Here is a 27203-nt window from a genome sequence, read left to right as displayed (position 1 = left end):
TTCCTTACAAATTCAGTACCAGTTATTTAAAGGACTAAAAAAAACCCGCATCAAAACAGCTGAATATTTATGTTTTATTCCACATTCCACAGATTCTTCTCCCAGGATCACTCAGCAGGACAGCAATTAAGATGAAGAACACCAGCACCAAGCCTTTGGCTAGAGACTGTGAGTAGGGTTCACCTGTCGAGAGTTTGAAACAGAGATTAGCAGCACAATACTTAGATTCCTTGATGTGATTTAGGGGCGGGGCTATGGCTCAGTGGTGGAGCATCTGCTTTCCATGTAGAGATTTCCAAGTTTAGTCCCTCATTATCTCCAGTTAAAAAGATCAGGTAGTGACTGACATGAAAGACCTCTGCCGAAGACCATAAGAGCAGTCCAGTGGTATCAGTCCAACAACAACAGGTCCATATAGTTCAACATCCTGTTTCCTGCAGTGGCCAACCAAATGCCCCAGGAAGCCCACAGTAGAGGGATGATGCACCCTCTCCAAACTGGGATTCAGAGGTATTCTTCATACATATACAGGTCTCATTTGGATCACTTAACGCAGCATTTTAGCTCACCTAGATCATTGTACCACATTGTAACTGTTGCAGAATTAGGGCCTGAATTGAGCCTCAGTCCTCTGTTAAGCCTATGTTACTTTAATTTGTACAGTAAATTAGGCTCTACAGTTGAACCTTTGGTTGTTTCCCAGGAGGCTTCAGGACTCTGCTAAGTACTGTGGCCTTCCTAGTACTGATAACTCCGTACATGACTTTTTGCCTTAGAGCAGGGGCGTCAAACATAAGGCCCTGGGGCCGGAACTGGCCTGTCCAGGGCTCTAACCCAGCCCACAAGCAACAGGTATGTATGGAAATGTAAGGTATTCCCCCTTTTATGGTATCCCTTGGGAAAAAACCTAGTCTTACATACGATTAAATACATTTATTGGAGCTTCTGTGGGTTCCCCAGTAAATCAATTGCTTTCACAGCTGGTAATCAATTGCTTTTGTTTGTATTTTGAGTAAAAGATAATATTGTTAATTGGGTCTACTGGTGTCCTTTATGAAGTTTATATCTCTGGTACTTGGCGTCGCATTTTATGGAACACATGGTCCGGCCTGACAAGGTGACATTTATGTCAGATCCAGCCCTTGTAAAATATGAGTTTGACACCTCTGCCTTAGGGGATGTAGTGGGGTCACTACCAGAATCAAAATGGATAGGATATCTGAAACTAGCTTCCTTGGCTTTCCTTTCTGAGGGCTTCCTGACCCCAGAGATGGAACGAAGGGGAGTGTGACATCCTTGCTATTTGAGGAAACGGTTTTACCTTTAAACACTCTCTGAGTACACAAACGTGGTAGTATTATGCTGCCACCAGGAATTTAAAAATCCAATTCTCTCTCTTTTGGGAGTATGACCTAGGGTCTGGGCACTTCAGAGGACTATGTGGCCCTGAAGAAGTACTGTACTGATTTCTGGGATAAGTTTAAACAAAAATGATTTATTTAATAAAGAACAAAATAAGTTTCTGGTTATTTTGAACAGTTGCTGAAGAAAGGAACTTGTAAATATAACTGGCAAAGCTTGGTGCCACAAACAGTCTCTCAAACTCCAAACTCCACTCTGAGAGGCTTATATACTCAGTAGACTCTCTCTCTCATATATATAGCCACACCGGCTAGTCTGTTTTATTCACACTGAATAGAATCAACTCTCTTAGTCACACAGACTAAACTGTTGGTCTTATTCACACAGAATTAGACTCAGAATTCCATAGTCACAGACTATGTTCTCTCTTCAAGCTTCACACACAGAATCCTCTCATACACACACAGAATCCTCTCAGACACCCCTCCTCCCACACTCTGTCAGCAGCCAATCAAATCACACTTGTCACCCTCTATCATTCTTCTCATATTACTGCAGTCAAACTAAACATTTAAAGGAACACACACACCAAAACATGGAATCATTACAGGGAGAGATCACAGGTGGGTGCATCAGGTCAGTTCTAGTCAGTTCCGTGCTAGTCCTGACGCTTCAGGTGTGTCAGTAGGACGTTAACAGGTACGGTACCAGCTATTGGTCCAAGACAGGTATATACCTCTGGTTTACCTAGGGTTGGGGCTGCTCATCAGTGCCCAGGAGGCTTGATGTCAGTAGCCAGAACAGATTCCTTATTGTCTGAGTGTACATTGGGGGTTTCCTTATGTTCAGCCGTTTATTTTACTTGATGTCTATTTGGAATATAATAAACTGAACGTAGAAGAAAACTTCTGTCTGTGGCTCTCTCAGTTCTCTCTGGCAAGGAAGTGCCCAGCCAGCCTACCCACCAAATTGGAGTTTCAGACGGGGAGCTTTCCATTGAGAAGTTCCCCAATAGTAACACAGGTGGATGGGTCACTAAGGCCACTGGGGAAAGTCTCAGTGGTCTGATGGTTTAGGGGACTCCCTCCCCCCGCCACCCAATCTGACACCACTGCAAGCCGGAGAAGTGGGGGAGGCACCTAGGCCCGGCCACACCCAGGGCAGCAAAGAAAGTGCCCGGCCCCTCCTTCTCTGCACCCGGCCCCAGGGTGCCAGCCAATGCTCCCTTCTCAGCTGTGGAGTCCTGTGAGCAAAAATTCCACTTTGTGAGCGACTGGCATTAAAGTTGTGAGCGAGCGATTTGGCTACTGCACAAATTAGTTTGTTCAGGAACCGTCCTTCCTGAGCTAAGACAAAAGTGTGTGAGCCGGAGGCTAAAAAACTGTGAGCTAAGCTGAGTTAGCTTAGAGGAAACACTGGTGCCAGCCAGGGGAGGGCACCTCTTACTTTGGGCTGGCCAGGCAGCCTCTCCTTCCCTCCTTTGGTGGGGCAGGCCAGTGAGGGGCTAGGGGCAGGTCCCTTCTCCCCTCCCAATCTGCCCCTGCATTTAACCTGCATTGACGGACCTCTCTTCCATGAATTTCTGTACTCCCCTTTTTTTGAGCGAGTCGTTATCACCACATCCTACGGCAGCGAGTTTTCTAAGTTAATGGTGCATTGTGTGAAAAAATACTTAAGAACAGAAGAGAAGCCAATGTTGGATCAGGCCAGTGGCCCATCCAGTCCAGCACTCTGTGTCACTCAGCGGCCAGAAATACCAGGTGCCATCAGGAGGTCCAGCAGTGGGGCCAGGGCACTAGAAGCCCTCCCACTGCTGCCCCCCCAAGCACCAAGAATACAGAGCATCCGTTGCCCCAGACGGAGAGATCCTATCTATACCTTGTGTCTAATAGCCACTGATGGACCTCTGCTCCATATGCTTATCTAATTCCCTCTTGAAGTCATCCATGCTTGAAGCTGCCGCCACCTCCTGTGGCAGTGAATTCCATGTGTGAATCACTCTTTGGGTGAAGAAGGACTTCCTTTTATCTGTTCTAACCTGACTGCTCAGCAATTTCATTGAGTGCCCACGAGTTCTTGTATTGTGAGAAAGGGAGAAAAGTACTTTCTGTTGCCTGGTCCAAATCTACTATCCATCAATTTCAGTCGGAGCTCTGGCCCTCAAAAGTAAAAAAGCTGTAAGAAGGGTAAAGCTCCCTGATTATTATATAACACTTCCTATAGATTCTTCTGCCCAAGCTGCCGATAACCCATGTGAATGTCTGGCAAGAGTGTCCTTCCATTACAGAGGTTTTTTGGGGTTGTTTACCTGTGTAGAAGCGTGTTAGGGGATAAAAGAGTTCTGGCCAGCAAACGTCATTTCTCTTGCAGTCAAATTCTGTGTAGTTAATCTGAAATCTGCAAAACAGTTCAAAACTAAATCTTAAAACCAGACCAGAGGTTTCAGCGACAGGGCAACTAAGAGGGACAAGATTCACCTGGCCAGAGCCCAGTAATTTTATTTTCTTATCTACTTCATATACACCCCAATTTTCTCCCCAATGGGGGCACAAAGTAGCTTGGAACATTCTCCCCTCCAGAGAGCGACTGGCGCATGTTTCCATGGCAGAGTGGGAATTCAGACTTGTGTCTCCCAGATCCTAACCACTCCATCACACTGGTTCTCGTGCTGGTAATGCATACATAGTCCCAGGCTACTCATGCCTTCCTTGCTTTTCCAGACAACAAAACCCACCTTTTCATTTATGCCATCATCACTACGTCTTTATAACAGAATTATAATACTTGCATCCAAGGGTTACCTGGTCTTTGGAACAGGGGGCTGTGCTGGTATTTTGATGAACTGGACTGCAGCGGAGATAGGAAGAAAGCCGGTTTCATTTTCACAGACAAGTGGACACTGAACTTGCCAAGTGATTGTTGAAAAACTGAAGTGTGGAGGGGAAAAACTGTATTACTCTAAAAGGGAAACCTCAACCAGCAACTAAGTGATCAGTGCATTGTCATAATATCAGTGGATTATCAGTATAAGATAATCATTTCTTCTCAACTGGCTCAAAGATGGATTCTGCTTGTAAGTATGAAGGTGCTTTTGGCTACAACCGACTGAAACTTTCACAAAGCCAGTAGTTCTTTACAACGCATGTTTCTAGCCTTTATGGCCTCTGAAGTGCATGGACAAACCCTGATTAAATCCCAGAAACCACTGGCAGGGAGTCTGAGTAAGATTTCCAGTGGTTGGGGGCAAAAAGCATTAATGCACGGTACAGTTCCTTACCCCTCCCTGTGACTAGCTGAAGAACAATATGCATCAGTTAGCTTTTCTTGCTGCAGAGCTTTTCCAAGGCACAAATGCAACCCTGGTTTTAACAGGCCAAGCAATGCGGTAACAAATAGAAATTGCTTTTCACGGGTGACTGTTGGGGGTTGGAAATCCGTGATCGGATTTGCAATGCACAAAACTACAAAGAAGGTATGAACAGGAATCTCTGGGGCACCTTAAAGACTAACAAGTTTTTACTAACCCTTTGTCGACTAGAGGCCACTTTGTAACAGGCAAGCAGGTGTGGGTTCAGCAAGTTCCAACAGCAACTCGATCTAACATCGTTGCCATCTGATGTGAAGCTGCCTTACCTGATTTGCACCCCCAGTATTTCCTGTTGTGGAACTCCTTCTACTGCACCCACGTCAGCGGTGAGAATCTGGATATTCAAGTGAGCAGGAACCCTTGGGCACAGGCCTTTTAAGATCCCAGCACTTGTGTTTGAACTGGGGTCAAATGTATCTAAGCCTGTTAAAAGGGGGAAAGGGGAGAGTGTTACTCTGAGAAACTGGGTGAATTAAAAGTTGACAGCCGTCACTAACCCTCTTCTTACAAAAGGAAACGTGGTGGGATACGTGTCAATTCTAGATCAAGATGAGTCACGTTGTCTGTCTGTAGCAGTACAAAAGAACAGTAGCACCTTAAAGACGAACAAGATTTGTGGCAGGGGATGAGCTTTCCTGAGTCACTGCTAAAGTGGTGAACTCATCCCCTGCCACAAATCTTGTTAGTCTTTAAGTGTCAGGATCCTGGTTAAATCAGTTCTCAACACCAGTCACTTCGAAGGAAGCTAACTTTATCGAGACATTGATAGATACCATACTGGACAAGAGCTATTATTAGGACTGAAGGTGAATGCGCAAAGATTGCAAATATATTGTGTTCAAATAAAGGCACTAAAGATCAGCACCCAATCACCCCACGGTATTTGCCCACCAGAATTAAGAGTCAACTACCCCCAGTTAAGACGCTGAACTGCAGGCTGTGGAAGGACAGTAGTTCAGCAGTTCAAGACCTGCGTATGCTGCATGATGGAGTGAGCTCCCGTCTCTAGTTCCAGCTCCTGCCAACTTGGCAGTTCGAAAGCAAGAAATTGCAAGTAGATAAATAGGGACCACTTTGGTGGGAAGGTAACAGCGTTCCGTGCGCCTTGGTGTTTAGTCATGCCAGCCACATGACCACGGAAACGTCTTCGGACAGCACTGGCTCTTCGGCTTTGAAACAGAGATGAGCACCGCAACCCTAGAGTCGGATTCGACTGGCTTTCGAGCAAGGGAACCTTTACCTTTACCTTTTACCCCCCCACACTAATCATGTACCCCTCCCAGAGCATCCCTCCCGCCAGAACTCACAGTTGCCTACCCCCCCCCCATAGACACGTAGCCTCTACATAGCAAGGAAAACAGAATAACAGACATTTGAGAAACTAGGACATTTGGCCCCACTAAGGTGAAAAGCCCCTGGTGCATCAAAGAGAGAGGAACCTCCTCTCTCGATGGCAGGCGAGCTGTAAAATGCATAGGGAGCCTGACATTAAGGTGCTACTGGACTCTTTCTCTTTTCTGCTTCAGCCCTAGCAACTGATGCTTAGAAAGTGCTGCTACTCACGTATGATTTCCACCCAGTCGTCTGGGATGCTGGAATTGGAATTGCCTCTTTTCCCAACCAGGTTCTCCCACACCAAGGAATTCAGTGTGCCAGTGACATTCTCCCTGCAAAAAGTGAGCGTGTTACAACTGGACCCTGGGGAACTCGACGAAGAAAGAGTTTCTGTGAAAGTGTACCACTGGAAGGGTGGTGTTTCTACTGCAGAAACTCCCAGACAAGACTTGTGAGACTTTTATGGGGGAGGGGGAATAAGAACTCCTCCCACCCAAATAAGAAACAAGAGCAGGAAGGACACGAAGTGAGAATCCTTTGGGCACGGCACAGCCAACTTCAGCCACTGGGCCTGGAAATCTTATTTGTTTCAAGGGCACAGTTATGCAAAAAAGACCCCTCCCACTTGAATCAATGGGGCTGAAACATGCGTGACTTTGGCTGCATGGGACTACTTTTACTTATTTTATTTATTAGGAGCAAGGCCCGTTGTGGGACACAGACAACGAGTGCTAGAAGCAGGGGTGGCGGCACGGGTCGCAGAGGTGTCCTGGCATGGGCAGCGCCCTCCGAGCCGACTCACCTGGTGGGCGGCCTGGCAGGCCAGTGGCAGTCACTGGCTCACTGGGCTGGCAGGAGGACTGTCAGCCGCCTGCGAGGGGAATGAGGGCCAGGCCAGTGGTGGCAGGCAGGCAGCGAGGGCGCCTGCTAGAGGGGTGGGGAAAGGGGCCAGCATAGCATCCGTGGCCGGCCGGGCAGTGGCAGCATCGGGGGAAGCTGGAACAGCTTGCGGGGCGGTGGGGCTCATGCAGGCGTAGGCCGGGTGGCAAGGTGGTGGGGCTTGGGGCCAAGGCAGGGGGGCTGCCCCCCCCCGCTCAAGGGCCCGGCGTGCCAAGGCAGGCAGCCTCACCACTCTTCCCACCGGCTGGCTGAGCGAGCGGCACACGTAGCGGTGAAGAGTGAGGGACGGCCGCGCGTGGGCCAAAACGGCAGGCTGTGGCGACGGCTTCCTGGAGAGTGAGGCCACGATGGTGGTTGGCAGGTCTGTGGGCGGGACTGCACGACAGTGCAAGGCAAGGCAGCCAATAGATAAGGAGTCAGGGTGAGTGGCAGATGAGCGGGCAAACTGATTTTGCCGCGCATTAATCCTGCCACCCCATTGGACAGAAACCACCCCAACTCACTTTTATATATAAGGAGAGATACCCCACCTTTCTTGCCAATGGGGACAAGTGTTCCCTCTAAGCTGAGTTGGTGTGAGCTAGCTCACAGTCTTTTAACCTCCGGATCACACATGTTTGTCTCTGCTCAGGGAGGAGGGCTCCAGAGCAAACTAATTCATGCAGCAGCCAAATTGCTGGCTCACAACTTCAATGCCAGTAGCTCACCAAGTAGAATTTTTCCTCACAAGACTCCACAACTTAGAGGGAGCATTGATGGGGACCCCAAGCGGCTGACATCCTTCTCCATTTTATCTTTACAACAACCCTGTGAGGTAGGTTAGGCTAAGAGCATGTGACTGGCCCATGGTCACCCAGTAACCTTCCATGGCATGAGTGGGGGCTTGAACCTGGATCTCCCAGATCCTAGACTGACACTCTCTAACCACTACACCACACTGGCTCCCCAGATGTAAATGTTGGGAACTAGACATAAGAGAAGCCATGTTGGATCAGGCCATTGGCTCATCCAGTCCAACACTCTGTGTCACACAGCGGCCAAAACCCAGGGGTCATCAGGAGGCCCACCAGCGGGGCCAGAACTCTAGAAGCCCTCCCACCGTTGCCCCCCACAAGCACCAAGAATTCAGAGCATCACTGCCCCAGACATAAGAACAGCTGTGCTGGATCAGGCCAATGGCCCATCCAGCCCAACACTCTGTGTCACACAGCGGCCAAAACCCAGGTGCCATCAGGAGACCCACCAGCGGGGCCAGAACTCCAGAGGCCCTCCCACTGTTGCCCCCCAACCACTAAGAAGACAGAGCATCACTGCCCCAGACATAAGAACATAAGAGAAGCCATGTTGTTGGGTCAGACCAATGGCCCATCCAGTCCAACACTCTGTGTCACACAGCGGCCAAAACCCAGGTGCTATCAGGAGACCCACCAGCGGGGCCAAAACTCCACTGTTGCCCCCCAACCACTAAGAAGACAGAGCATCACTGCCCCAGACATAAGAACATAAAGAGAAGCCATGTTGTTGGGTCAGACCAATGGCCCATCCAGTCCAACACTCTGTGTCACACAGCGGCCAAAACCCAGGTTCCAGCAGCGGAGCCGGAACTCCAGAAGCCTTCCCCGTTGCCCCCCAAGCACCAAGAGCATCACTGCCCCAGACACAGTGTTCTAATCTCTACCTTGTGGCTAATAGCCACCCATGGACCTCATTGGAGAACTCTTGAAATTCCTTTGAACAGCAACCGTAGGGAGCCCGAGTTCGGATCAGGATCACAGTGCTGGGCAAGGGAGGCAGAATTAACCCTTCCTCTTGCACCCCATTTCCTGAAATAAGGCACATGTAGCAGCCAATGCTCCCTCTAATCTGCGGAGTCTTGTGAGCAGAAACCCTACTTGGTGAGCTACTGGCATTGAAGTTGTGAGCGAGCGATTGGGCTGCTGCATAAATTAGCTCGCTCTGGAGCCCTCCTTCCTGAGCAAAGACAAAAAAGTGTGAGCCGGAGGCTGAAAAACTGAGCTAGCTCCCACTCACTCAGCTCGAAGGGAACACTAGCTAGCAGCCTGGTTGAAACAGGGCACCGTGTGAGTGCAAAGTCCCAAGGGTGAGGTCCTCTGGCTTCCCAGCATCATGTTTAAATCAGGCCTCCATCAGCCCCTGGAGGTGATATTTGCCGCAGTAAGGCCATTATTTAGAGAAGAATAAATAAAGACGTGGGTGATCCCACCTCCAGAGTCTTATCTACTTTGGCCCTAAGTGAAATGCAGAAGGAGAGGAAGGACCTGTTTGCCACTCACTAATTAAGGAGGCGGATCTCTCACCTGCAGGGCTGGGGACCAGAGCTCCGACCTCCCTTCAAATATGTTATAAACTGCCCTGACCTGGGTAGCCCAGGCAAGCCCGATCCCGTCAGATCTCAGAAGCTAAGCGGGGTGGCAAGTACTTGGATGGGAGACCTCCTTGGAATATCAGCAGCCGGGAGGCGGGGGCAGGCTTTACTCAGCCACCTCTCTGAATATCCTCCAGGCCCCCAGTAGGGGTCAGTCACCAGAGATTGCCATGACTTCCAGGTGCATGCATGCAAGCACACACATACACATACATGAAAAATACAAAAAAATACCCCAAAAGTGCCACAAACCAGGAAAGAGGAGTTACCAAGGCTCACCTTAACTGACTGCAGTTCTCCTTGAGGTCGACTTCGAAAAGGCATCCAGAAACCGCATTCAGTCCAAACAAAATGGGAGTGGTCCTTTCCGACATGCACAGACCGCCGCCATCTATATAAAGACATCTGCTTGAGAAAACTTTGAATCAGCCTGTTCTCTTCTCGCTTGCAGTTTTACACACAATATTTTAATGAAAACACTACAGTGAACAATAAAAAGGTAAAGGTTTCCATTGCTTGAAAGCCAGTCGAATCCGACTCTAGGGGGCAGTGCCCATCTCCATTTCCAACCCGAAGAGCCAGCGCTGTCCGAAGACATTTCTGTGGTCATGTGGCCGCCATGACTAAATGCCGAGGCACACAAAACACTGTTACCTTCCCACCGAAGTGGTACCTATTTATCTATTTATCTAGGAGCTAGTTTGGTATAGTGGTTAAGAGCGGAGACTCTAATCTGGGAGAACCGGGTTTGATTCCCCACTCCTCCACTTGCACCTGCTGGATGACCTTGGGTGAGCCATAGTTCTGGCACAGGTGTTCTTGAAAGAGCTCTCTCAGACCCACCTACCTCACAGGGTGTGTGTTGTGGGGAGGGGAAGGGAAAGGAGTTTGTAAGCCTCTCTGAGACTCCGAGTGAACAGCAGGGTATAAATCCAATCTCTTCTTCTTTTTCTACTTGCAATTTCTTGCTTTTGAACTTCTAGGTTGGCAAGAGCTGGGGTCAGGGACAGGAGCTCACTCCACGTGGTACTAGGGTCTCGAACTGCCAAACTACAGTCTGGTCTGCAGCTCAGCATCTTAACCTCTGAGCCACCGCGATGCCCCCAAGTGAACAATAATGATACCTCAATGGGACTCTGTTCTATTAATCCAACATAACCATTATACTGGGAGGGGTTTAATCCAGTTTTTGCTGTTCCGCTTGAGGTGACCAAGTGGTCGTAATGCAGCTTAACAGAGATCTAAAACAATATTCTCATGTTGGGAAAAGTTTTAAATACTCAGCTTCTCTCCTGCATCCACTGAAGAAAGAACGTTTGTGTGTATTTAAACTCTGTTCTGTATGTCGTTTGACTCTGTTTTTCATTGTTTTAACGATGTGTGTTGATTTTAATAGTTTTGAAATGTGATTTCATCATGTGCGTTTTTAATGATTTGCTGCCGTGGTGGCCCTCGTAAAGCAGAAAGGAGGGACACAAACTTTTGTCAATGAATAAAGAAATGCCTGAAGAAAATGCAGGACAGCCGTCCGTTTTGATTACCCCTTTATTCTTCATAGGTTGCATGGGTAAAAGTCAGGCACCATATTTTAATGTTGCACTTAATACACCATATCTTGCTGCTAGCCATGCTGTGTCACCTTACCCAGACAAAGAACAGAAGACTAAAATCACTGTGGCAGTCGTCTACCTTGTTCTGAAACATTTAAATGGCAATGCCTAATATTCAATGTAAAGAAATGTTGTACCTGGCTTCCAGAGCTTTAAATTGGTAACTGAAGAATTCAGGTTTGCGGCTCTGACTGGTTTTCCAACTTGATAACCTGATTAAACAAAGAGGATATCATGTGGGATTGTACAGGAGTTCATCACCTCCGACCAGCAATGCTGCCAAGAGATTGTGTTGGAGTTCCCACAAAGACACTCTAGGGATGTTCTGGATTCCAGTTAAAACTAAAGAGGGCGGTTCGCACATTAACAAGCAACTACAGCAGGGAACGACTGAGCAGCACAAGAGGCAGCAGATGCTGATATTACAAAAAATAAAGGGGGGAAACTGCTGACCATCAATACGACATTTTGGTGTTTGAGCCAACAAGAGATTTCACCTGGATTCCCGGACAATTCTTCTGTGCTAGTAGCATTCACGCTCACAAAGTTTACAGTAAACCTCTGCCTCAGGGTGTCTGGTGGGGGAAAAAAAAATGCTGTCAATGTTTAATAAAAAGAGGGGCACCGTTTCTGTTGCTCATCTGTGCACTTTGTAGCATTTACAAATCCTTTAACCCCACTGAATGAACAATTTGATAATTTCAAAGCATCGTTTCGATAAAATGTGTGTGTGTAAAGTGCCGTCAAGTCGCAGCTCACTTATGGCAAACCGGTACGTTTTCAAGGCAGAAGACATTCAGAGGTGTTTGGTTTAGTTTTATTATTACGGTCTTAAGACCAGCATACAATACAAACATAGTATGGAAAGGAAGGAAAAAACAGAGATAATATACAGAATACAATCTAAAAACTTTTAAAATGCGACTCCCGCAATCTAAGATTCAATGCACAGAACTTAGCAACTGAACGTGTAATCTCTGCATTCTTATCTGATAGAAGCAAGTGAAGTCTTGCTTTGTTCATATTGATGTGACCAGGTATCCTATCAACTAATGAAGAAAAGAAGAAGAAGAAGAAGGAGAAGAGGAGGAGGAGGAGGAGGAGGAGGAGATTGGATTTATACCCCACCCTTCACTACCCAAAGGAGTCTCAGAGCGGCTTACAAACTCCTTTCCTTTCCCCTCCCCACAACAGACACCCTGTGAGGTAGGTGGGACTGAGAGAGCTCCGACAGAAGCTGCTCTTTTCCAAGGACAGCTCTTATCAGAACTACGGCTTGCCCAAGATCATCCAGCCAGGTGCAAGTGGAGGAGTGGGGAATCAAACCTGGCTCTCCCAGATTAGAGTCCGCACACTTAACCACTACACCAAACTGGGGTAATTATTTTAAGACGAGCCTCTCTGTAGAATGGGCAACTGAAAAACATATTCTCTACTGATTCGACCTCGCATGAAGTGCATGAACATAGCCTTTCAGGGTAGGGGTTTTTATTATACCTGCCTTGAATAACTGCAAACAGAAGGGCAGAACATCTGGCTAGGGAGAATGCCCTTCTAGAGTTCTTTCCCTCCACTGAAGTCAGAGGTGGTTTTGCCATTGCCTGCCTCTGCATAGCAACCCTGGGGCTTCATGGGTGGTCTCCCGTCCAAGCAGAAACCAGGGCCGACCCTGCTTAGCTTCTGAGATCTGATGTGATCAGGCTAGCCTGGGCCATCCAGGTCAGACCAATAAAACCGAAATCTGTGTAAGCATGCATAAGACATACAAAGGTACCTTCTGGGCAGATCTCTCCAAAAAGGACGGAGACCTTCACGTCTATTATTCTCCTGCCTTCCCATACGATCGTATAATTTTCTGCAAATGTCACATTTTCGCAGGCTGAAAACAAGACACGGTTCCGATGGAATGTGCAGTTTTATGCATTTGTGAATATTTTTACACCTATTGTTATAGTCACATATTTACCATCGCTGGCACAGCTTCCGACATTTGTTGTTTCCTTCTTATAGGTCACGAGTGGATTGATGTGATCTGACAAGAATAAAAATTGGGAATGCAAAACAAAAAGGCTTGCACTGAAACAACAAAAACACGCCTCATTCCAACCAGGGGCCCCACGCGCGGAAGCACGATTCTCCCGCACTGGGGACTCTACGTGCAGAAATTTGTGCAGCTGCCAACTTCCTGTGGCTTTGTACATCCAGTACCCAATCAGGTGAAGAGGCAGGCGGAAGAGGAAGGATACGGACACTAAATGCAGCCCCGTCTAAGCCCTCAGTAAGTCACTGGTGTTCTCGGGGCTGACCACATACTTATTTATTTTATTTATTTTTCAAATTTATATCCCACCTTCCCCGCAAACGGGCTCAGGGCGGATCACAACAAATTATTAGGCCACTCGGCATCACAAAAGGCAATAATAAATAGTTCATTAAAACATTAAAATCAAGGAATTTAAACACAGTTTGCACCAGTTATTGCACAGTCTCCGATACTGGTGCCGCTGGCTTCTGAGTTTGCTTAATCCGGGCCGCATAAAAATGGTATCTCCAGCAGGGAAGGCCAGCTATTTTTCTGGACACCCACTGCCTCAACCAGTGAGCCAGTTTGGTGTAGTGGTTAAGTGCGCGGACTCTAATCTGGGAGAACTGGTTTGATTCCCCACTCCTCCACTTGCACCTGCTGGATGGCCTTGGGCAAGCCATAGCTCTGATAAGAGCTGTCCTTGAAAAAGAGCAGTTTCTGTCAGAGCTCTCTCAGCCCCACCTACCTCACAGGGCGGCTGTTGTGGGGAGGGGAAGGGGTTTGTAAGCCGCTCTGACACACCTTTGGGTAGTGAAGGGTGGGGTATATATCCAATCTCTTCTTCTTCAACCAAAGGCCTAGTGGAACAGCTTCATTTTGCAGGCCCCGTGGAATGGTAAGAACTCGACAGAGGTATGTCCATGCAAGCTCTTAGCCTAAACCAAACCTAAATCTGCTCCATAAATGTGTCTGATCCTTTTTTAAAAGCCATCTTGAGCTAGCAGCCTTTGGTACATCTGGTGGCGGGGAGTTCCATATGCACTGTGTCCATTTTTTGCTTATGTAAGTGCGTAAAACATTTGGTAGAAGAAGAGAAGAGTTTGGTTTTATACCCCACCCTTCACTCAGAGTCTCAGAGCGGCTTACAAACTCCTTTCCCTCCCCCTCCCCACAACAGACACCCTGTGGGGTAGGAGGGGCTGAGAGAGCTCTGAGAGAACTGCTGTTTCTAGGACAGCTCTGACAGAACTACGGCTTGCCCAAGGTCATCCAGCAGGTGCAAGTGGAGGAGTGGAGAATCAAACCCGGTTCTCCCAGATTAGAGTCCGCACACTTAACCACTACACCAAACGGTTTGACATCAGCAGCTGCCCGACTTCAAGGGATCGTGCCTCAAACGTGCAAGCACAGCCGTCTGTTCTGGGGCTCACTGGCAGCGCATCCGCTTGGCATGCAAAAGGCCCTGGGTTCAATCCCTGGCATCTCCAGCTAAAAGGACCAGGCAGTAGGTGATATGAAAGACCTCAGCTGAGACCCTGGAGAACCACTGACAGTCTGAGTAGACAATACCGACTCTGATGGACTGATTCAGTGTAAGGCAGCTTCATGTGCCTGAAAATATCACAGAACCCTCCCTAGCAGTCCAGCCACCCTCATCTTTCACATCAAACGCTACATACCTCCAGTGCCGCTGTCTATGGCCACAGTGGGAAGCAGGCTCCGCCCATCTTCGCAAGTAGCCAGGCACTCAACGGCAAAATCCCGAAGGAACGCAACGGGGGCGTCCCTCGCACACTGCCCAGCAAGGAATGGCTGCGATTGGATTGATTTTGGGAATTTAGCTCCGTGCAACTTCTCTCCCCTCCCCACTCACAGAAATTAAAAGCAAGCCCCCAAAGAGGCAGAGGGATTGTTCACGCAAAGAGGCTCTTATTACCTGGGGGACGGCAAAATACTCGTTTTCTGCAGTCACAATTGGATCGCCTTGTTTGTAACCACTAAGAGGTTTCGCTGGGACGGTCTGAAACGGAATCTTAAATGAAGACGCTTCAGAGGACGTGCTGCGAATACATTTTCAAAGCACACTAGTGAAATACATAAAGAGTTAACTTTAGACAGATCCAGAAGCAGCAAAGCACGTAACACTGTCAGCGGCGGAGGCAGAAGGGAGAAACGGACTCGATGGAGAAGACAGCTACGATGCTGTTCTTGTCCGCTTTCAACCCCATCCAAACTTTTTAAAAAAGAATAAAACCTGTTTGGGTATCCTCCATCACCAAATAGAGGGAAATGCACGGCCTCTGGTGAAAAAAAAATGAGGGATGGGACCAGTGTTCCCTCTAAGCTGAGTTAGTGCGAGCCAGCTCACAGTTTTTTAGCCTCCGACTCACACATCTCTGTCTCAGCTCAGGAAGGAGGGCTCCAGAGCAAACTAATTTATACAGAAGCCAAATTGCTCGCTCACAACTTTAATGGCAGCAGCTCACAAAGTAGAATTCTTGTTCACAAGACTCCACAGCTTATAGGGAATATTGGATGGGACCATAGCAGATCCTTTGGGAGCAACTGATACTATAGAAATCCTGAAGCTGAGTTGCTCTGATCATTAAAGAAAACTAGGTGGAAGGTCATTGGGAGCCCCAGGTAAGATAAAGATATAAGACTGTATTCCTAAACGAGCATTCCAGCTCTGGAGCGGAAAGAAGGAATCGCACAGCTGCTGCACAGTTAAAACTAAAAACCACATGCCCGCACACTTGTCCCAGATGAGCTGCCATACTTACGTAGAACCGTGGTAAAAATAACCCAGGAAAGGTGTATTGTTCAGGGAAGACTGCACACATAAGAAGGGAAACCAGTCTGGGGTGTGGATCCCAGTTTGGACAGAGCACAGCTGGTCAAAAGGTGGATTGACGTCCCCGCCAAATACGCCACTAAAACACGACCCAGTGAACAACTGCTTCATCTCTGGCGTACATTCCTTTAAAAGGAAAAACAGACACACACAGGAATTAACGATACAACAGAGCTGAGCAGAACCTGTTGCCAGTCTGGGAAAAATGAAAAGCACCAGGAACAAAGCCGACACGTACTTCTTAACAAAGGTCCTTTCTGCACTAAACCTTAAATCCTGGTTCAACTCTGTCCCCGAACTTACATTCTACACTACACACGAGTTCACCCTTTTAATTATCTCGGGGTATTTTTACATTCTACTTTACACTCGAGTTCACCCCTGTAATTATCTCGGGGTATTTTTTGTTTCGACATTACATTGAGGTCACCCCGGTTTTGCCCTACACTTGTCCCGGGATAAACGGATGCTGTTGTTCCTTTCCACACTTGGATCTCATCCCTGGTTTTATCAGAGTTCAACTCACAACACAATACCTTGCATTTATCCCTGGTTGTAACAGCATCCATTTATTTATCCCAGGGCAAGTGTGAGGCGAAACCGGGGTGACCTCTATGTAATGTAGAAACAAGAAATACCCCAAGATAATTACAGGGGTGAACTCTAGTGTAGTGTAGAATGTAAAAATACCCCGATAATAACAGGGGTGAACTCGCGTGTAGTGTAGAATGTAAGTTCAGGGACAGGGTTGAACCAGGATTTAGGGTCTAGTGCAGAAAGGACCGTTATAACCAGGGATAAATGCAAGGTGTTGTTTCGTGAATTGAACTCTGGTAATACCAGGGATGAGATCCAAGTGCAGAAAGGACTAAAAGACAGGGGGGCAGGCAGAGTGACAGCTGGGAGGGGGCTCTCCTTGCCCCCATCACTGGTAGTTTTACGTATTTCCAGATATCAGTTTATTAGGGCACAGTACTAATGTTTTAAGGCTGAGGGGCAAAAGTCAACAGCACAGCTTTCTAATAAATTATCCCATGAGCATCCAAGTATCCCTAAGGATGCTTAATACTTTTAAAAGGAAAGCTTTTGGCGGGAGGGCGGGATAAAAATCTAATAAGTAAATAAATAAATAAACAAACAAAAATAAAGTTTATAACAAAGCACTCTTTAAACCCTACTTTAAATTCTAAAGTATAGAATTAATACCTGATCACAGCAGCAACGGATATCACATGCGCCGGCGGTCAGATTGCAAGGACAAGAGCCCAGCGGCTGATACACTTGATTGGGGATTACCGTTGCATTGTCTGGTTTACACAGAAAAGAAGGACTTAGGGACCGAAATGCCATAATTCAAATTCGATCCAGTTAGTCTATGAAGCCACATGGAACAAGGGGAGAGGAGAGGGAGGGACCATGGCTCAGGGGTAGAGCCTCTGCTTGGCATGCAGAAGGTCCTGGGTTCAACCCCCGGCATCTCCAGCTAAAAAGACCAGGTAGGAGGTGATGAGAAAGACCTCTGCCTGAGTTCTTGGAGAGCCACTGCCAGTTTGACTAGACCAGGGGTGGCCAAACTGTGGGTCAGGAGCCACATGTGGCTCTTTCACACATATTGTGAGGGTCCTGGCAGGGCGGCTGGGAAAGCAAAATATCATCAGCAAACAAATATCATTGGACAAATAAATATCATTATCAATATCTGCTTTTACCCCTTTTTGTGATTATTTTTGGCAGTCTCATTTAATGTTAATAAAAGGCAAATCTACATATCTTCCAAATAAAAACATGCAATATTTGTTCATGTCTTGCGGCTCTCAGACATCTGATGTTTATTCTGTGTGGCTCTAACGCTAAGCAAGTCTGGCCACCCCTGGACTAGGCAATACTGACTTTGATGGACCAATGTCCTGGCCCCACTGCTGGACCTCCTGATGGCACCTGGTATTTTTGGCCACTGTGTGATACAGAGTGTTGGACTGGATGGGCCTTTGGCCTGATCCAACATTGGCATCTCTTATGTTCTTAATGGTCTGATTCAGTATAAGGCAACTTCGTGCATTCGTACGAGTGTGAGGCAGGCAGCTCACGGGGGTAACTGACACACAGCCAAGGGCATGCAGAAGGGGGGGGGGGAAGGGCGGTACATGTCCATTCCACTGTCTCATCCTAATGAAAAACATCAGGCCCAAAACATCGCTCCCACAGACTCCCCCGGCGCACAGCCACCATGCAGAAAACACAAACAAGGAAACGTAAAGCTCGAGAGATCCAGATACCGAACATTTCTGGTTTTCCCGTCCCGTTCCCCCAGGATGAGTTGGCGTAGATCTCTGCTCGGATCAACAGATGAGCCACCACCACGGAGTCTCGACACGCAGAAACCTGCAGAGCAGCGACCAAGCAGAGGGCCTCCGTGCAGCAGCCGGTGCGGTTAGGAGCGCAGAGCTGCAGATTCCTGGTCAGGAGCACGGTCACTGTGGAAACATTCTGAAAGAAAACCATTTGATGGCAGGTTAAAGGGAACAGTTTCCCTTGCTCGAAAGCCAGTCGAATCCGACTCTAGGGGGCGGTGCTCATCTCCATTTCCAAGCCGAAGAGCCAGCGCTGTCCGAAGACGTTTCCGTGGTCATGTGGCCGGCATGCCTAGACGCCGAGGCGCACGGAACACTGTTACCTTCCCACCGAAGCGGTACCTATTTATCTACTTGCAATTTCTTGCTTTCGAACTGCTAGGTTGGGTCCTTGTACCACGGTCCTAATCTGAATTGTGCCCCCAAGGCACCTGGGACCTTAGTTCAAGCCACCTTTATTTCCCGCCACATGAACACATGAAGCTGCCAACCAGGAGATTTAGAGTCCGAGATGGCACAAGAATGTGTTCAAGGCCACCTTCCCCTGGGAAAGTGAAAGAGGAGGGAAAGGGGTTTGACTTGTGGAAAAATTACATCTTCTAAAAGCAAAGGTCTCATTCACTCCGGCATACACTCCTCCCCCCCATCCTCAGGAGTACCCTCCCCCAAAGAATGATGGCCACCCAAGCAAGCACAGTGGGAAACTCGACTGCATAATTTGTGGTAGTGGCACAGCAATTAGGCGGAGTATGGCTGTGACGTGTGCCTGGGGGATGGATGGGATCTGCTTGAATTTCCTATAATAAGACTGTACCCACCCAAAGTCTTTAGTTGTAACACAAGTGACTTTCTGGATCTTGCCTATAGCTCAATAAACTTTCACTGCCTAAAGAGAGTTGTTGAGTGTAACTGGACTGGGGGTCTGACAGAAAGTTCATACGGAGAGCAGGTGGACCTTAAAGGCAGCCATCCATTGGTAAATCCCACAGCTCAGAAATGTCTGAGAAGAATGATGGAATCTCTAACTACTTTGGGACAAAGGGGGCACTTAAGAAATTTTGCTGTTCAGTCGCACAGCGACCCCATGGACCAGATCACGCCAGGCCTTCCTGTCTTCCGCCGTCCTCTGAAGTTTGCTCAACTTCATGTTCGTTGCATCTATGACACTGTCTAACTATCTCATCCTTTGCCGTCCCTGTCTTCTTTGACCTTCAGTCTTTCCCAGCATCAGGGTCTTCTCCAGCGAGTGCTCCCTTCTCATTGGGTGGCCAGTGTCAGCTTCAGTCTCTGGCCTCCCAGGGAACAGTCAGGGTTGATTTCTTTTAGGATTGACTGATTTGATCTTCTTGCAGTCCAAGGGACTCTCAAGAGTCTTTTGAACTATGGTGCTGGAGAAGACTCTTGAGAGTCCCTTGGACTGCAAGAAGATCAAATCAGTCAATCCTAGAAGAAATCAACCCTGACTGTTCCCTGGAAGGCCAGATAATGAAACTGAAGCTCAAATACTTTGGCCACCAAATGAGTGGCCTTAAGAAATACACACTGCATATTTTATTTATTATTTATTTAATTTATATCCCACCCTCCCCGCCGAGGCAGGCTCGGGGCGGCTCAACTTGCACAGAGAGACCAGTATTCTACTCACCCCTTGAGACGTGACATTCAAACGCCAATCCCCAGTCCGGTTTCTTCCACTACAGTCTTTGAGAGGCAACATTCCTAAAGGAAAGCAAAGATCAAACGAGGAATGCTTTTAAATCTGTTATTTTCTCTCAAGCCTTCACCCAAGTAGTAACTAGGAGATACTACCAGAAGGGAAGGCTTCTGTCTTTGATACTGGATCACACACACACAACTCTACTTCTCCTTAACAGCTGAGTCAGGGAGGTCTGTGAAAGTTCTGAGTAAGTGCCTGGAGATGGTTGTGAGATGGCCAATAAGCTAAAGCTCAATCCAGACGTCTTTGATACTGGATCACACACACACAACCCTACTTCTCCTTAACAGCTGAGTCAGAGAGGTCTGTGGAAGTTCTGAGTAAGTGCCCGGAGATGGTTGTGAAATGGCCAATAAACTAAAGCTCAATCCAGAGAAGACAAGGGTGCTTCTGGTTATTGACAAAGCTGCTCGAGGACAGTGTCCTGGAGGGGACTGCACTCTCCCGGAAGGAACATGGGGGCACTGCTGGCTCCTGGCTACATTAGGCGGCCCAGCTCTCCTCTGTGGCAGGTAGTGCCTTTGCTCAGCTTCAGCTGACACAGTGGCCACAGCCATTCCTTGAACAGCGTGATCTGGCCACAGTGATTCAGAGTCGGTTACTGTAATACCCTTTGTCAGGCTACTTTGGGAAACAGTCCAGAAACTTCAGCTCGTCCAACAGGCAGCTGCCAGGCTACTGTCCAGGGTGGAATACAGGAATCATCTCACCCAAGTGCTGAAAAATCTGTACTGGCTGTTTCTAGGCACAATTCAAAGCACTGTTTTCTTACCTCTGAGGCCCTGAATGGCTTGAGGACAGGGTACCTGAAGGACTGTCTCTTCCCATACTATCCAGCCCATCAGTTAAGATCTGCCTTTCAAGCTCTGCTCTCTCTGCCCCTGCCTTCGGAGGTGTGGCAGGTGGTGCCTCATATACTTTCCCATCCCTCGTAACCCCTCCCCCCAAGGAGGCTGGGGAGCTGAATTTTTTTTTTCTCCTGCCATCATCTAGTATATGTATATTGTTTTTATCGATCTTCTTTTAGGTGGTTTTAATCCTGATTTTAATTTTTAAATTTTTTTATATTATTTTGTTGTAAGCCGCCCTGAGCCCTACCTGTAGGGAAGGGCGGCTTAGTAAATCTAATTTAATTAATTAATTAACTAACAAATAAAACAGACACAGGGCCCTGTCTGCAGTGGCACCTCATCTTTGGAATGCCCTCCCCCTTGAGGCTCACCTGGTACCTACTTTACTTTTGTTGAGGCACCAGGCTAAAACACATCTTTTTACCTAGGCTTTAATTAAGGGGTTGATTTCTAACACTATTTTAGCCCAGGAATCAAGTTTTTTTTAATTGCTTGTAGTCTGTTTTTATTTTCTATGTTTTATGCTAGGATGGGGCTTTTTAAATGCTGAGTTTTAATTTATATCTTTCAGTGTTTTGTTTTGTTTTAACGTTTTGTAAGCCGCCTCAGGTTCCTGAAGAGGCGGCGTAAAAAATTTCTAAATAAATAAGTGAGCTTCGAGGCAAAAAAGCAATTGAACCATTTCCACCTGCATTTAATAAGATGAAAATCTTTTTTAAAAAATGGTTTCTAAGCAATCTTACCTGTTTCATTGTCTGCAACAGAAAGGGAAAAAACGTCTGCTGGGCTGTCAGCCAAAGAGGCAGTGACCATGGACCCAGACATGTAGATAAATGAAGGCTGAAAACCTGAAAAAACAAACAGGTATTAGGTTTAAACATACGCCGCTATACAAAGCATATTTTGGCCTCATAAATTTTCATTTCAGACCGTGATAGAAATAACAGCCTGCTCTGACTGGCAGCTTTCAGAATTACAGTGATGGTTTGGGGAAATAGTTGAGAAGACAAGGTATTTCTTTTATGGTCTGTTCTGCATGATAACGCAAGAGTTATGGGCAATAAAGCCCAGCGTGCATAATTCCACATGCCCACAGAGCTCAACATGTAACAGCAACCCAAAGCAGATTTACAGAAGAAGAAGAAGAGATTGGATTTATACCCCGCCCTCCACTACCCAAAGGGGTCTCAGAGCGGCTTACAAACTCCTTTCCCTTCCCCTCCCCACAACAGACACCCTGTGAGGCAGGTGGGCCTGAGAGAGCTCTTGACAGAAACTGCTCTTTTTCAAGGACAGCTCTTATCAGAACTATGGCTTGCCCAAGGTCATCCAGCAGGTATAAGTGGAGGAGTGGGGAATCAAACCTGGTTCTCCCAGATTAGAGTCCGCACACTTAACCACTACACCAAACTGGTGTAAGATGCAAGGGACAAGGCATTCACCCCTGCCGTGTGCATCTGAAATGTGAAATTGTGCAGAATTTCTGGAGCAGCATACTGGATTTGAATCACAAAGCACCATCCTTACTTCAAAAACAGCCCCCATTCTGTCCAAAAATACCCCAGATCACACGTCTCCCTTATTTCCCTCTAAACTAGCCAAAAATGAATCCCACCCATCCATCTTTCACTCAATCGTTTACATGCCCAGGAGCACTGCAGGTACAAAACGAGAGGTACTTTTGGTCGGAATAGGCATAGTACCGTCACCTTTTCCCTCCCTGACAAGGCCCTTGCGCCTTGTGTGGCCCATGCGGAGATGCAAGACGGGGGAAGCTGCACCTATTGGATTTCTGCCTGTCTTATGGTTGTTAAAGGCACTTGGAGGGGGGAAAGTAATCCTAGACGTCTCTCCCACGAAGCAGAAACTACTACCAGTTTCTCTCAGAGATACAATGCAACAAGCAGGTTAAGCTCTTCCAGCCATGCGGATGCACCGCTGGGGGCAGCTGCGCCTGTTGGATTTCTGCCTGTCCCACGGTTATGAAAGGAATAGGAAGCAAGAAAGGGGCAGCTCCATAGCCCACCGTCACCCACCGGGATTCCCGTTCTGGGCCAGAGCCCCGGAGAGCACCAGCAGCCCCCAAAGCAGCCCCCTAAGCACCATAGCGGGGCAGCATCGCCGCTACAAGGCGCTGCAGAGCGAGAAAAGGCCTGCTAAAGACGAAGCCGCCGCCGCCGCCGCCGCCATCTTGACAACAGGCTCTCGGTTGCTATGGAAACGGCGGCCGGGGGGGGGAAGGCAGCAGGGACAAGGTTGCCAACTCCAAGAGGAAAAGGATAAGTTTCAAAAACAAGCCCGGTGTGCTTTGGCTCTGTTATAATCATGTTTAAGATTGGGTGGTGTTGTCTTTGTTGGTAAAAATAGTTATACAAGATGACAAAATTAGGATCGCCCCCCCCCCGCTGTTTCAGTGGTACAGGCCACAAAGGTAGGCGCAGCTTCCACGTTCTCCTACAACTCCCAGAATGTGTCTCCGCAGGGCGGGACCGAGAGGAGTGAACTGAACTCGATTGGTCAGCATTAATTAAGAGCTCCTTTGGGTTGGCTGGCTGCTGCGTTTGTCGGAAGAAGAACCAATCGCAAACATTGAAGGTGTTCCCACAGTGCCTCAATGTGCTACAGCCATCTGGAGTGGATGTTAACTCTCAGCGTAGTGTACAGCTGCAGAAGGCGCTAGTTTAGGGTTCCCAGATGTCCTCTTTTGGGCTTTTTTCTTTCTTATGCAAATATCCTCTTTGGATTGGAAGGTTAGGAATATTCATAGTTTGTAGCAATTTTCACATCTTAAAATGATATTTGTCCTAGTGATCACTTGTTTGAAGTAGTCAGGAAATACGCCCTCTTTTTTGCTTTTTAAACTATGGGAACCATAAACTAGTTGAGTAGGCTGCTTCCGACTTATGGAGAACCCTATGAATTAATGACCGTTGTCATTATCGTCAACAATCTTGTTCGGATCTTGCAAGCCTTTGCTTCTTTTATAGAGTTCACTCCATCTCATATTGGGTTAATTCCTCTTTTCCTGCTGCCTTCAATGTTTCCTAGCATTACTGCCTTTCCCAGTATCTCTTTACTTTTTCTTTTCTTTTGGTATATTTTTATACGTGAGTGTGTGTGCACCTGGAAATCTTGGCGACCTCTGGTGACTGGCCCCTGTTGGGGGCCTGGAGGATATTCAGAGAGGTGGCCGAGTGAAGCCTGCCCCTACCTCCCGGCTGCTGGTTTTCCAAGGAGGTCTCCCATCCAAGTATTTGGCAGGGTTGCCCCTGCTTAGCTTCTGAGATCTGATGAGATCGGGCTTGCCTGGGCTTTCCAGGTCGGGGCCCAGTGACTCTTGTCTTCTTATCACGCAACCAAAGTACAATAGCCTCAGTTCAGGCATTTTAATTTCTAGGGAGAGTTCAGGCTAGATTTCATCAAGAATCCACTTATTTGTCTTTTTGCCAGCCCACGGTATCAATCAAACTCTCCTCCAACACCACATTTCAAATGAATCAACTTTCCTCCTGTGAGCTTTCTTCATTGTCCAGATTTCACACATTTTATACTACGCATACATCAACTTGATCTTGCTCACCGGCAACACATCCTTTCCCTGAAGAATCTTTCCTAGCTCCTTCCTGGCTGCCCTTCCCATGAAATGTTTGGGTGACCTTAGTCCAGTCATTCTCTGTTTGCCTAAATGACCTCACACATCGGTTGATATAAGGATAAAATGGAGGCAGGAAGAATAACGGCCATCGTTCATTAGTTGTAGATTTTCCGAGCTGGATGGCCGTGGTCTTGGCATTGTAGGACCTGACATTTTGCCAGCAGCTGTGACTGGCATCTTTCTGTGTTATACCTCTGAGGATGCCAGTCATAGTTGGTGGCGAAACGTCAGATCCTACAATGCCAAGACCACAGCCATACAGCCCGGAAAATCTAGAACATACATTGCCTTGGAGGAAGGGCAGGCTAAATATACACAAATAGACTTAAATTTAACCATGCAGACAAGAGATGCAGACAGATTTCCTACCCTGGTTGCTCTTTTTTAGCAGAATGCCTGCAAAAATAACTCTACGGCTTTTTCTGCATAGCACATTGTTCATGAATGTGCAGGTGACAATACCCAAAAGTATAGCTATTTACCCTTTACAGTGTTCTTTCTGTAAACAAAAACAAAAAAGGCACCTGGGTACAGAGCAATGTGAGAAATCTACTGACCTTGTGGGAATGCCAGCCTCCAGGTGGGACCTGGGGACCCCCCGGAATTACAGGTCATCTCCAGACTACAGAGATCAGTTCCCCTGCAGAAAATGGATGTTTTGGAAGGTGGACTCTAAGAACATAAGAACAAAAGAGAAGCCAATGTTGGATCAGGCCAATGGCCCATCTAGTCCAACACTGTCACACAGTGGCCAATCCTGTGGCAGTGAATTCCATGTGTTAATCACTCTTTGGGTGAAGAAGGACTTCCTTTTATCTGTTCTAACCCGACCGCTCAGCAATTTCATGGAGTGCCCACGAGTTCTTGTATTGTGAGAAAGGGAGAAAAGTACTTCTTTCTCCACCTGCTCTATCCCAAGCATAATCTTATAAACCTCGATCATGTCACCCCTCAGCCGTCATTTCTCCAAGCTAAAGACCCCCAAATGCTTTAACCTTTCCTCACAGGGAAAGTGTTCCAACCCTTTTATCATTCTAGTTGCCCTTTTCTGCACTTTTCCCAGTGCTATAATATCCTTTTTGAGGTGTGGTGACCAGAACTGTACACAGTACTCCAAATGAGGACGTACCATCTATTTATACAGGGGCATTATGATACTGGCTGATTTGTTTTCACTTCCCTTCCTAATAATCCCCAGCATAGCGTTGGCCTTTTTTATTACAGTCACACACTGTCTCGACATTTTCAGTGAGTTATCTACTACGACTCCAAGATCTCTCTCTTGGTCAGTCTCTGTCAGTTCAGACCCCATCAACATGTATTTATAGGGAGGATTTTTGGCTCCAATGTGCATTTCCTACCCTGCTCTGTGGCATTGTACCTTGGCTGAGCTCCCTGTCTTCTCCAGACTCCACCCCCCAAATCTCCAGGAGTTTCCCAACCTAGATCTGGCAATCCTACCACCCCATCCTCTGCCGGTGGCCAGAGGGAACCTGGCAACCCTAAAACCTTGCCCTTGGAGTCCTTTTAATTTGCAGCCCATGTAATGTATTTGGGCAAAAAAATACTCCATGGGTTTTACCCCGGGGAGGGGGGACCTGATCCAGGGAAGCATTTTTAAGTGCTCTGGAGAGATAACCCCCTTCTGATAACCTGGGGATTACCTGCTTTACCAGAGAGAGCGAGAGATTATTGGATCTGAAAATACCCCAACAACCAAATTATTCGTTTTAGATTTTTTCCCCCTTTACAATTATGAAATCATGTTCGTTTTCTAATAATTTCAGAAATTTGGTGTTTATTTTTTGTTTTCCAATTTAAACAAAATATAGGAAAACACAATAAAGGAAACATTACTTGTGTGAGTTACTCTATACACAAAAGGAGAGAGGTAAATCCAGGGGTCATTTCCTGCAGGAGCGCACAGGAGCAGAGCTCTGGCAGTAAAGAGCCCAGGGGGGTGGGCACATCCAACAAGCCCCACCCCCTGCTCCCAGCAGCCCTCAGTCAGAGCAAGAAACAGCCAGGTAAGTTGCAGAGCTCCCCTGGCCCCCGGTCCAAAACAGTCCAGTGGCACCTTTAAGACCAAGTTTTATTCAGGTACAAGCTCTCCCTCCTCTGTGAGGACAGATCTGCACGTTTCCCCCCCCCCCAATAGCTAGCAATCCAAAACAGTCCAGTGGAGCCTGAGCGGTGGGTGTTGCCTTCTGACACACTTCCGGTGATGTCAGGGTGTGTGGCATATGCAAATAAGTTATGCTAATGAGCTCCTGCACCTCTTTTTCTACGAAATGACCCCTTTCTATTCAAAAGAAACATTCCACAGGTCATGTTTCCAGGCTCTGGGTGTTGGGAGACCCAGTGACTTCTGCCACCACAAACATTTTTGTCTCCTGGGAACTCTTCTGCCCCAAGATAAACTGGAAACTTGACTTGGACTATAAATATAGCCCAGACTACAATGTGTGTAAATTACTTTCCCAGGATTGCTGGGGGAGGGGGGCTTCCAAGGCCACTATATTCTAATTAGATACGGCTAACATTATGATGTGTAATACATCATATTCTTCCAGTCTTACATTCCATGTTTCGGAGCTCTCCAGGTGCCAGTTATAGCCTCCAACATTTAATAGATTAATATATACAGATTATAGATTAAATCTATCTATCTATCTATCCACGTAATATACACAGAGTGATATATCAGTCCTATACAAAAGGGAAGGCAGCATGGTATAGGCCAGTCTAGTCAAATCTCAGAAGCTAAGCAGGATTGGTACTTGGAAGGG

General features: G+C 47.3%; 1 protein-coding gene across 1 annotated transcript; it reads right to left on the bottom strand.

Annotated features, from left to right (window-relative positions):
* On the bottom strand, positions 1 to 22946 carry TCTN2 (tectonic family member 2). The gene is made up of 18 exons (XM_015419312.1): positions 22796 to 22946; positions 21503 to 21607; positions 19837 to 19910; positions 18117 to 18327; positions 17047 to 17147; positions 15770 to 15966; positions 14923 to 15046; positions 14666 to 14798; positions 12927 to 12992; positions 12735 to 12839; positions 11458 to 11535; positions 11098 to 11172; positions 9630 to 9741; positions 6293 to 6396; positions 4996 to 5152; positions 4164 to 4289; positions 3671 to 3759; positions 1 to 183 (listed from the first exon to the last, which is right to left on the bottom strand). Exons 1-18 carry the CDS (start codon positions 22863 to 22865, stop codon positions 68 to 70), a joined length of 2043 nt encoding a protein of 680 aa, XP_015274798.1. The 5' UTR covers positions 22866 to 22946; the 3' UTR covers positions 1 to 67.
* Positions 22947 to 27203: the final 4257 nt, after the last annotated feature.

The sequence above is a fragment of the Gekko japonicus genome, unplaced genomic scaffold (assembly GCF_001447785.1).
Source record: "Gekko japonicus isolate JY-2015 unplaced genomic scaffold, Gekko_japonicus_V1.1 scaffold181, whole genome shotgun sequence".
Classification (NCBI taxonomy): Eukaryota; Metazoa; Chordata; class Lepidosauria; order Squamata; family Gekkonidae; genus Gekko; species Gekko japonicus.
Note: the sequence above shows the minus strand (reverse complement) of the source record. Positions and strands in the feature narration are given on the sequence as shown.

Coding starts and splice junctions, on each gene's coding strand:
- TCTN2 (XM_015419312.1), bottom strand. CDS start 22,865: ATGGTGCTTAGGGGGCTGCTTTGGGGGCTGCTGGTGCTCTCCGGGGCT. Junction 15,047..15,769: donor TATTTTTACCACGGTTCTAC/GTAAGTATGGCA, acceptor ATGTATTCGCAG/CACGTCCTCTGAAGCGTCTT. Junction 4,290..4,995: donor ATACTGGGGGTGCAAATCAG/GTAAGGCAGCTT, acceptor TCCACACTTCAG/TTTTTCAACAATCACTTGGC.